Raw genomic sequence first — 12,321 nt, forward strand, 5'->3', positions numbered from 1 at the left:
TAGCATGGAGGAAAACTTTAATTCTGTTCTAGCACAGCTGCCTGTGAATCCTTATTCTCAGTGTAGATTGTCCAGATGCAACAGGGATGTGCTTATGCATTCAAGTCCTCTGTTTTCAGACATATAACATCCTGTGGCAATGGTTGGTGTCAACCAAATGGTTGATAATGCTTGATAAGCTTTCTTCTTAAAAAGACCTGACATCATGTGTTACAAGGTACCATGGCAGTTTGTTAGACTTGATTCTTTCCTTTTCTGAACATGATATGTGTTTCTTTCTCCTTTTTCCCCCCATTTTATAGTTGTTTATCATATGGTCCAATAGAAATACTGAAAAATTCTGTCCTGTTTTACAGGACAGAATAAGACTGACTTGGCATAACTTGAATCTGTATAAGGTGTGATATTTGTTAGAAGTACTGCTTCTCGGTTTTGTCCTTGTCTCTAGCAGACAGATGCTCAGAAAGCTTTCTTAGAAACATTTTTGACCTAAGGTATGGAGCATAGGGACTTTCAGCTTTATCCACACGTGTCAAACACTCTACTGTCAAAAAATCTTCTAGATACAGTGTGAGCCATGGCAAAGAGATTCCTTCAATCTGTTCTCTGAAAACTCTGAAATCGTAGAATAATATACTATTTCTAATTGGAAGAAACCTTAATCTCTGGTCCAACATCCTGTTCAAAGTAGAGTCAACTGTGAGATCAGGGCTTTATCCAGTCAGGTCTTGAAAACCTCCAAGGATGGAGACGACACAACCTTTCTGGACAACCTGTTCCGCTGCCTGATTATCCTCATGGTAAAAATGGTTTATGTCTGTTTTAAAGTTAGGAACTCTCTTGTTCCTGTTGTCTTTTCTTTTCCTACCATGCACCGCTGTGAAAAGCCAACTCCAGCTTTTCAGTAACCTCCTCATAGGCACTGACAGGCAGCTCTTCAGTTCCCTCCCCCAACCCCTCAGAGTCATCTCTTCTCTGGGCTGAACAAGCCCAGCTCCCTCACAAGGCAAGTGCTCCAGCTCCCAACCATTTTGGTGGCCCTCCGTTGAACTTGCTCCAGTGTCTTCGCTGCACGAGGGGTCCAAAAAGTGACAAATAAATGCATCACTGGCATCAGCCAGCAATTTCAGCACCCTCTGATGCAGCTGTTTGGTCCCATTGACTTGCATGGGTCAAGTTCTCTCAAGTAATCCCTGACAAGATCCTCACCTCTTGCTTGCAGGAGGTAGCCCTTGAAGACCTGCAAGCTTCTCAGTTCTCCTTTACCTTTCAGAGCTGCTGTTTATGGGTCCCATCTACAAGTTTCATTGACCAACTGAAATCTGCTGAAATCCAGGGTCTGTGCTACTCTTCTCAGGATCTGGAACCCCACTATTTCATGGTCACTGCCGCCATTGCTGCTAATGGTTAGCACATCCCCAGACCATTCTTCCTTGTTAGTGAATTGCAAATGCAGCTATGTCTCACTTCTAGTTGGACAATCCAGTACCTGCATCAAGTTATCTCTGATACCATCCAGAAATCTTGATTGCACGTGTCCCACTTAATTACCCTCCTAGCAGATGTCGGGAAGATTGAAATCCCCCATAAGAACCAGAGTCTCTGATCCAAGGACAATGTACTCTAAGTGCGCCCTTTTCAATGTACTCCATGTGGAGTAGAAGGTACTGCGCGGTCAATGTGAACGTGCGTGTGGACAGTTACTTCATAGAAAAGAAAAGCTGTATTTTCCCAAATACAATTTCTTAATTCCTCTTCCTTCCTTTATATTTTGGAGTCCCACTAGAAATTCAAGGTTTACAGTTTGAGAGGAACTGTCTATATGCAGTAGTGTAAAAGCATAAGTGAGTTCCTAAAAAATCTGTTTTTTAAAAAAAATCTTAAACCCAAACTCTAGCAGTTACGCCTGGAAGTAAACATAAAGGCAGCACTTCTCAAAGAACTCAAAGAACTTAGTTTTCGGTTAGTAACCTTTCTCTTCATAGTTGCTTTGCCTGACTAAATTTAAATATGCCTGTGACGATGCACTTTCTCCTCCTCTCCCCTCCAGTCTGTTCTCCTCCCTATTTTCCCGTATTTTTTCCCCTTCTCTCTCTCCCCCCACCGTCTTCCATGACAATGCCTTTCAAAGGGAACATACCTGTTTTTGTCATTGTTTTGGTGCTAATCGATAGGACTAAGCAGATGAATGAGACAAAAGAAAAATTTAGTCCAACTGTGGTAGCTGTCAATCTTTGCCTGAGTAGCAGAACTGAACTGTGCGCACTCAAGTACAATCAGATCCTCAATCAGAGCTCTTTCCATGCTGTGTCAGTGTGCTGATAATGTTTCATTGATTGAAATGAGGTTAAGCAGCTCCTTTTGCCACAAGTACCTCGCACATGCAGTAGAACCAGCTGTGAAACCTTTGCAGTACCACGGATGTACAAAGATGGCATTTGTATGTGAGAGTAACTTTAATAACAGTTGTACATTTTGTTATTCCACCCAGTTTGGACTGAAGATCAACAGATGTTGAGCCTGAATAGGCTGTTTAAACACCTTTTCTGACTTGTAAACCAGTCTTTTACTTTAAAATTATGTTTTTTTGATGGATGCCAACACAGAGATTCAGAAAAAAGCTGAGCTCAAGTCTCAAACCTTAAAGGCACATGATCTTTTGAAAGCGTGGTATAAAGAACTGCAGAATGGCCTAAGATGAGTACTGTCACAGTTTCATCCCCTGAAGGTGGAGCCAGTTCTGGAGCCACACTGCCTCTGCTCCTCTTCTCTTTGTTGCCTTCAGTTTTGTCTGTAGGATGGCAGAAGAGAAGCTAATTTGTGTTTGTGTCCTTGGAGAGCTATGCACTTGTGCTTGAGAGATCAAGCAAATCGTACCACTTCACCAAATGTGGTATTATATAGAGCAGGAGAAGAAACATAGTAAAGCAAGTAGCAAATAAGAGTGTGAGAAGGGATACTAAATAGAAGGAGTACTATGGGAATTACTAAGCACTAACATTAAGAAAAGTTACCCTGCGTACAGTTCTAGAAAACAACTGTCAGATGTTTAAGTTCATTTTTCAAGTTTTGAATGTAAAATGAGCTGATATAACTTTACAGCTTTGAGGGAAAAAAATTTCAAATAGGGCTGGTACAACACCTTTATGAGGTACAACATAAAGTATAACTAGATTTAAAATTAGTAGAAATTAAAGGAAATTGTGTTTCTCTTGGTCACACCGTGTTCTTTTCTGGATATAGATGATTGACGCCTGCTAGGATGAGGCAGTTTACTGAATACCCTCCATTTAACTTGGTTAAACTGTGGTGTTGTATTTATGTTATATAAAGTGAGTGTGTTTTAGTTAGGGAATGAGAGATCACTGCAATGGGAATGTTTATGAAATAAATAGATCAGACAGTTTTTAAAATTTAAATAGCAGCTTAAATTTTAAAATTAAACTTTGCTAAATTCTTTCATTATCACACTCTATGGTAATGGTTAATTTTTACACATTATTAATCATTGTCAATACATATTCACGAATGTATTCACAATTCACAATACAAAACTCATAGTCAATAATTCTAAATTAATTATTAGGCTACATTATCATGGAGCTTAAGCTTTCAAGTTAGCATTAATGGCGAAGTTTCTTGATGGTCTTAGTTGGGGAAGTTGAGGTCCAAGTTGAGTCAAGTTCTTTGACAAAGGATGTCAGAACAGAAGCAGACTTTTCTTACTCCTTCCTCATTTTTCCTATTATGTGTTTTCATGCTCCTTAACGCTCCTCCATACCTCCGAAAGGGAGATTTCACTTGCTTCTGATATTGCTTATATTGATTTTTGTTTTGCCAGTCACTCTTTGTGTGTTTGGCAGGATGTCCTGCCTATTGTCAGTCCCTTGTGCCTGTCTTTATTCTTTATCCTGCAAATTCTGTTTGGATGCTGTTTACATGTTTTCCCATGCCTCCTAAGCGCAATTTAACAAGCTGCTTTGGTGGTTACATTGTTCACATACTAAAGTAAAATAGCATATGCATTGTGCTCCTCCGTCATCAGTGTTACCAATAATTGCACTTTTTTTGCACTATTTTAACAAGGTTATATTTGAGGCAAGGTACTATTAATTATGTCCAGATTAATACATTTACAGGTGCTGCAGGCCTCTGCTTTGGCTACAGTGGCCACAGAGAAATCATAGAAAGATTGGTTGTAAATGCCCATAATGCAAGCTGTTATGGGGATGCTTCTTCCTGATAGGAGAACGCTGGGAGAAGGAAAGTCATCACTTCTGCTCTAGAAGCGACTGAGTTTTCAAGGGAGAAAAACTTAGTCCATTTCTTCATGAAGATTTTTAGACTCTACAAATATTTAGACTTGCTAATAGGATTTAGTGCCTTGCATGATCTTTCTAGCCTCCATATTTTACTATCACAGGAGCTAATGGTTCTTACAGGCAGAAAGTTGCAGGAACAAACAGGAAAAGTAGGACATAGCTTCATCTAGTAATCTTGTAAATCAATGTAAGTGTTCAGGTCATTATTATAATCAAAAGCTATCTAATTCTACACTAAATAAGTAGATTAATTTGTCACAGCTGTTCTTTTTGTAATTTCTAGTCAGGGTTCTGAACTATTCTAAGGATTCTTTATCAGTTGATATATCTATGTATGTCCATTTGTATATTGAAGGAGAAAGCTGTGCAAAGCTTGACATCTTTAATGAAAGTTGTTCTTTTAACAAAAATGGCTGTAGCACAGATACAGTTATTTTATGTAGGAGTGACGGATGAACTTACCACAAATTCCTTAAATAATTCATAGTTTTGTTTTTGTAATGCAAAGAAGTGGAAGGAAGTGAAAATTACCTTTGTCGTTATTCAAGCCCAAATTAAAAAGAAATCTTGTTTTAAATTAAAAAATGCTATATTTTGCATACTTATTATAATAAATGTGTTTTAAAATAATATACTACATTGATGAATGTAGATTTTTTTAACCCATAACAACGTATTTAACCCCAGTGATAATAGCCTGTATAATTATCTACATGATTAGATTTATTGTAATCATAGTTGAATCAAATACTGTTTCATTAAAGTAACTCCTCTAAAATGCTTGCCATACTTTGTGTCTGCCCTTTTATTGTTTTACCATGTATAAAATGTATAAAGCATGCAGAAAGAGAAACTCCTATGACTAACTTGAGAAGCCTTGTCCAACAAATATTTGAGCATTTAAAGATTATAGCATATTTTGTTACGTATCTTTATACAGAGGAAATTATTCGCTTTCTAATTCAAGACTATAAATAAAAAATAAAATTGTTATTCTTGACTGTAGTCAATCAATTTTGACTTGTAAATGTTGCCAGAGCTTATATTGTAGTATGTGCTATACTGTGTATAAATCACTTTTGGTTCTCTGAAATGATAGATTTTCAGAGGAACCAAGTATGTTCCTAACCACAAATAAAATGGTATCACATATAATGATTGTTCATTTCATTATAATGAAAGAAGAATGGAGAATGTTATTTAGCTGGCTGACTAGCTTTGTTGATTTAAGGAATAATACATGTTGTACTAGTTAAATACCTGATTGCATTCAGCTGTTTTAGTGATGGCTCAAGCCATGAGAGCAATCTGAAAATAGATTATTGTATATATTACTGATGCCTCAGAGATGCATTACTATTAGCTAAAATGAAAACTACAGTTACCTTCATGCTCTGACACCTGTCACAAGGGTTGTTTTAGCCTCTTTGCTGCCTGGGAACAGAGTCTGTTTGCAAGTGGCAGCCAGGAATGTCTTACATCCTGAAGATGTCTCAAGTTCTGTCTGCTTCAGCTGAATAGCAATTTGTCATTAATATTTCATCTCTACAGTATTTCACGTTGATCTTGAAGGTGTATTGCCCTTTTAGCTCTTCTTCCTTGAATAAATTATTTACTGTGACTAATTCTGCTGCAGGCAGGGAAGAACTAGTAGTAAAAGAAGTGTGTATTCCTTCTCACTGTTACCTCACCTCAAAACACTTAACATCAGAGACTTTTTAGTTTGTGCTGTATTCCTGTACACATGCTCATGCCCTATTCCCTGACACAGGAGGGATGCGCATAGTATAAACAGGTAAGATCGCTTAGTGCTTCCAACTGCACTCAAACATCTGCCTGAGCACTTTGTTGAGCCTCTTTGAGCAGCTGACCTGACTTTCTCCCCTTTGTGTTGCCCAAGTGAGCTTGATATATAGAATGAATCTCCAAGGCTAACTCTTTCCTTGCTATAACCAGTTATGAGGAGCCACGATTGTAGAAATCAGATGCAGAATGTTAGTGGTTTTCTATTGTTCTCTGAGGAATAAGTCAGATAACAAGCCCAATTCCTCCAAGTTTTCTCTTAAAACATAAACTTTTGCTGACATTGCTCCTTGTCTTTATGAATCAAATTGTTTTTTGTCAGTTTTAAGTATTGTAACACCATCCAAATATCGTATGCCGAGTGCAGATAACTTCAGGGTGGTCTTCCAGTAGTCAGTGCTCCTCTTCCATTTCCATTTTGTTCAGTTTAGCAATAGGCCTTTTTGGCAGACTAGGAACCGTTAATTTCATTTCAGACTTATTTATTCCATCAAGAGTTGTGCAAGATTAGAAGCAATGCTGTTTTATAACTTAGAACACTTCTAAGTTATAGAACTTAGGTGATAGGACCTGTCAGCGCCTAGGAAATGTCATTTCTTTTTCAAAGTTTCTGTGGATTCTCATGAATCAGAAAATATTCACTTCTAAAGCCTAAGGGCACATGGTATTTGGTCTTCAGAGAAGAAAAGCTTTATGTTTTTTATACATGAGCTTTGGGTCACAAGAAATGCAAGTTCGTTTTTTTTTCTCTAACTAATTAAGCATCCTCAGATTGAAGTGTAGAAGGATAACACTTTTTAATGCGCTACATAAACAAGATGATGTGAGATTCTCTTGCTTCTGTTTGATTGCTGGTAGCAGAGCTAATGCATGTAGTATAATACTTGGTTGGCAGCTGCATTTCATATGGGAGCTGTCACAATTTTTGTGGATGATTTCAGGCTCTCCAAGTGAAAAGATTTGCGTGAGATTAAAAATAACATTTTCAGTTTTTTTTTTAAGAGCTTTAATGCACCAAAGTTATAGATCCTGTATTCATAGAATCTGAAGGCAATGCAAGCCTTCATCATTTGCCAGCCATTTGAGTGTTTCATAAATACTTCTTTCTTTGTTTTCAGATGAAAATAGCTTTTCTTGGAAGTTATTATGTCTGCTGGGGGGAGGGGATGATTGCAACCTTTATTGTAAGCCAACTGTATGAGATAGCATGAAAATGTGCTTTAAGCTACCTAAGATAGAGACAGTAGTTGGAATTGTGGTATACTTCCCAGGAGCCCAAGTTGTGCTACTGGTGAACATTTTAATGCCACGCACTTAAATAGTTAGGATAGGGAGCTATTTCCATGTTTTGGTTAGCGTGGTGACATTGCTGAAGATTGCAGCAGTGGAACTGCTTTGGCTGAGTGATTCTGCAGTATCTGTTTTTCTAGAAATGCTGAGTTTTGCCTCTAGATAGTGTCTTCTGTCTAGAACTCCTCTTTGTGGTTATGCTTAGTGTAAATGTGCACATGGACAATCAAAGGGCTATGGAAAATCACTGGACAGTAGCTGGAGAGTCTTTGAGATATTTAGTCCATGTATGCATTCTTCCTTCTGTTTCATAATACTTGCCTGCCTGCCCTGGAACATTAAGATTCAGATGGTGAAAGAAACTGTGGGGGCCTGAAATATTCCCATTATTTTATGTCCACAAGGGTGTAGAGGGGCATGGCATATACGTATTGATAAGGCTAAAAGTCTCTAGTCTTGAATATCTGGTCTGACATACTTATGGTGTGAATGTTCATAGCCAAGGTACCTGGAAGGAACCATTTTCTGCAAAGAAGTCTTCCTTTCTTCTAAATATGCATTTATATCTGCTCTCAAATGTACTTTTATTTTAGGAAAGGAATGCCAGCAATTAAAACTAGTGTTAAGGATGAATTAATAAAATGTGTTTTTAAAAACAAACTAGAACTCAGAGGATAAAGTCATTGAGGCAAAAAATCATTGATAGTTAACACTTTTATAGCTGTCGAGACATGACTTGGGTATCACATAATTATGGGTAAGTCTTTATGCAGCCTCAGAAGATAATTAAAGGCACTAAGATTTCTTGTTAAAAATTGGAAAACACATTAGCAACTGTTTTTAGCTGCTTATCTATGTTACCATGCACCAATTCTAGTTTACTCCAAGCAATCTTCTAGATCCTGATAATTTTACATAGTATGTTATATGTATTCATTTTATGCTGGCTTAGTTTTACAGCTTTGTACTTAGAATCATTCCCCTCTGATTTTGAAATGTGTTAAGATTCAGAGTAAATTTGATTTCGCTTTTGAGTCCTTAGAGCTTTGCTTAATGTTAGCTTAATGTTTCTTCCATTAAGATTTCTATTTTTATTGTTCTGTGCTTTATTGTCAGTAGTTCTCTGGTATCTGAAGTAAAGAAAATGTTTAAGAACATGTTAACAGTAGTATTCTACTAGGAGCCGAAGTATACAAGCCAGTAATTCTGACAGTGTTCTAATGCATTCGATTTAAAATCAGAGATGCCGAAACAAAGCAATAGCAGGTCTTAGAGTGCCTTACTGTAGATTTTGGATTTTCTCCCACATTATTTTAGCCATGTTTCGCCTGACCTACTCAATGAAGTACACAGAATTTACAAGATAACAAAGCTTAAACCAAGGGAAGGAAACAATCTGACTTAAATTTGTCTTAAAAATGAAGCATCTTCTTGCATGTAATTCACAAACATTTTAAGGTTGTGGTTGTGGGTAGTAAAAACAGATACTTGTATCTGATTATGATAATATATTTAATGTCAAAATAAAATAATGTTTTAGTAGTAAACTGTACTGTCAGAAGTTTAAGGTTCATCATTAATCATCTTCTACAATATTATATTTCTTTAATGCAACTCAGTGGAATATATTTATAACTTTTTTATATATTGAAGATGTGTTAGACTGGTGTAAGTTGGCTGTTATATCTTTCTCTACAGAGAAGGTCTGTCTGCTCAACAAATTTTTCTGTAGAAGATGCGAGTCTGGTAGAGATATCTGTGCCTTTTTTGAAGAAAAATTACATCCTTTGTTTGAAAAACAAAATAAATATTCATTTGAATGAATGAACAGCTGAAATGAAGTGCATTCTCTCTCATCCTGGTTTGGCCCTTAACTGGATATTGGATAAAAAGGAGGCTATGTCATACTCCTTTCTGGCAGTTTTGTAAGATTAGAATGGATTCTTTTTTTCCCCCTCTGGCAAAACCATTTGGCAAGTTAAATTCACGTTCGTAGTTTTGATATAATTGAAATCTTGTTTTCCAGCTGATTAACTGTTTGATGAAAACTTAATTATGAACTTCTGTATTCCAAACTTAGGCTCATGTTGGCCAGAAGTCACCGTCAGAGTATGGTTTTTCAATGGCATTACAAAATTACAAATTATAAAAGAATTAGATTTCAGTAATTCCTAATGAAAGGATGTTTATGTTAGAAAAAGCTCTGTGGTTAGTACTATTTTATAAATCTCAATGTGGAAAATAATTTAAAAGTTTAAATTTAGCATTTCACTTACAAGGATGAAGCTCTGGGGTCATGATATGCTAAGAAGTGTTCATCTCTGAAAATGTTGTACTGATCTGAATACTAAGTAGAAGATTATTCTTTTCTGTCTCTCAGGAGCATCTCACTTTGTATGTTCAGTCTGCTCACGTTCTTTTGCTTTTACGACTGCCTTGTTGTCTGCTGTTATCTGATAGTTTACACTAATAAATATTTTTTGAGTTTGTGGTTGTTATAGCTTGTAACATTTTACGTATTTTATTGTTTTAGCTACACTGAAGGAACTCATATCTCAGACTATGGTGCGCTGGTCCCAGGAAGACCAGGTTCAGGATCCAGAATTAGTTCGGATTATGTATACCCTCCTTCGCAGGCAGTACGACAGCATTGGGGAGCTACTGCAAGCCCTGAGGAAGGCATACACTATTAGTGCTGTCTCCGTGGAGGATACCATCAATCTGCTTGCAGCACTGGGACAGATTCGCTCACTTCTCAGTGTCAGAATGGGAAAAGAAGAGGAATTGCTGATGATTAATGGATTAGGGTATGGAATTAGCTTTTTAATTTTTTTTTAAGTTTGAGCAAAGTTTTGTGTTACATTACTAGAATTTTTCATTTTAGAGCATGGATTAAAGTTACAGTACTGAAATGCATTTGTTGTCTGGTAATTTCATTCTAATTTCTCAGAGATGCCTACCATTTTCACAGAAATTTCCAAGATGGCTCAAGTTGTTCCCTCTGCCAAAATCGAATGCATCAAAAAAAGTTTCTGTGAACTTTTTTTGAGCTAAAGGAAGTGAGCTCCTTTTTACTGCAGTTAAGCCTAATGAGTTTTTGATGTTTGCTGAAGCTTCATCAAATATACATGTTTTATCAGCTTTGTAGAAAATAGATTACTTAATTCTGTATTGTTGTCAGTACTACAACCTTTCACAAACTTAAATCTTGCTTTGTTTTTTCTTGCGTAAGTGAATAGAGTTGCTGGTATCTTTGTAATAGGTAAGGTTATACAGGGAGTTAGGTAGAACCACTGAAGCTGTAATGTGATCTGAAATATCTGAAACTAGACAGTGTTTAGTATGTCATATCAGTTGTAACTTAAGTATTTGAGCACAGAATACTGCTGATTATATCGTGTATAGCATTATGGTTTTTAAGAAATTGTCCTTATGTAATCTCTGCTGGTTTAAGAACATTTTTTTCTCTGTTTCTGTTAGGAAATTACCTTTCTTTGTTAACCAGCTGCATGCTAGTGCATGCCTATGAAATCTCAGAATTTAAAATGTTGCCTCTACAATGCATCGATATTTCTGAAATGTCTGATAATGTATCATTGATTTAAATGAAAATGATCTTTCTTAAAAATGCATTTTTGCCCTTTCTTCCGTTTAGGGATATAATGAACAACAAAGTGTTTTATCAGCATCCTAACTTAATGAGAGTCTTGGGCATGCATGAGACAGTTATGGATGTGATGGTAAATGTGCTTGGAGGAGATAAATCTCAGGTAATTTCACCATAATTTTATTTTTAGTTTTGCATCTTTAACTTTTGCCGAAGGACAATGGGATGTTTAGGAGTAAAATTCAGAGAAAAATAGACCACCTTTTTGTGAGAGCTATTGCTTATCCAAATGGGGTCTGTGAGGTAGGAATTAATATTAAAATTTGAACATTATTATTATAGCAGTAGTAGGGGATGACCAGCTTTATAGGACATGTAGTCAAAGTTAGACTTGATTTGAAAAAGAAGTGGGAGGGTGAGGGGTTATAGGTATTGTATTTGTATTTTAATAGTACTTTAAAAGGTTTTATTCTAACCTAAAAGTATAGGTTAGGCTGCCTTCATAGGAGATGTAGCTCTGTTAGGAAAATATGCTTGTTCATCTTAGGTGCAGTATTGACAATAGACTATAAAATTAGTTAACTAATCCAAACTTAATTTTGAATGATCAAATATTTGAACTGATGTATAATTTTCTTGCAATGTTGTATTTTCCATTGCCTTAACATTATGTTTGAATGTTAGGTGTTAATTTAAAGGCAGAGAAACGTAAGTATTTTGAGCAGCACACCTGGACATTTAGGCTACCTGAGCGAAGTCATAAATGAAGTGGAACTTGTCTTCTTTCTTCTCTGATTCTACTTTACCTGATATTTTATCTTATTGCCTTCCTCCCCAAAAAGAGAGATTTCCTGTGCAACATGCTCTAAGTGACCCTGCTTGAGCAGAGGGGTAGGACTAGATGGTCTCCAGAGGTCCCTTCCAACCTCAGCCATCCTGTGATTCTGCATGATACTATCTTCTCTGCTCCTGATACTGCTTTTCTTTAGTCTTGCCAGTCATCCTTCTTGTGTACTTGGAGGGATGTTCTGCCTATTTGCATTTGCGCTTATCTTGTCCTCTTTCTGGCAACTTGTTATTATTTGAACATTTCTCAACCTCTACCTTTCTTTGTGTCTTTGGTCACACTGCTGGTGTAGTTCTGTAAAATACTTGAATGTTGTATCTGACTGTGTCCTTACAGCATTACAAAATGTTCTTATACTGCGGTTAGTTAAGACTATCATAGTATGCTTAAAAACAGTATAATAGTATACTGCTTGTATGTAATAGCTTGTTGATGACTGAAATAGGTAAATG

General features: G+C 36.6%; 1 protein-coding gene across 1 annotated transcript in view; it reads left to right on the forward strand.

Annotated features, from left to right (window-relative positions):
- The window catches only part of RYR3 (ryanodine receptor 3), a 231,192-nt gene that overhangs the window by 117,587 nt on the left and 101,284 nt on the right, over nt 1-12,321 (forward strand). The window contains exons 39-40 of the mRNA XM_062578097.1: nt 9,949-10,222; nt 11,071-11,185. Of these exons, the coding sequence (XP_062434081.1) occupies nt 9,949-10,222; nt 11,071-11,185 (389 nt within the window). The remainder of the gene's footprint in view (nt 1-9,948; nt 10,223-11,070; nt 11,186-12,321) is intronic.

This window comes from Rhea pennata, chromosome 5 (assembly GCF_028389875.1).
Source record: "Rhea pennata isolate bPtePen1 chromosome 5, bPtePen1.pri, whole genome shotgun sequence".
NCBI lineage: Eukaryota > Metazoa > Chordata > Aves > Rheiformes > Rheidae > Rhea > Rhea pennata.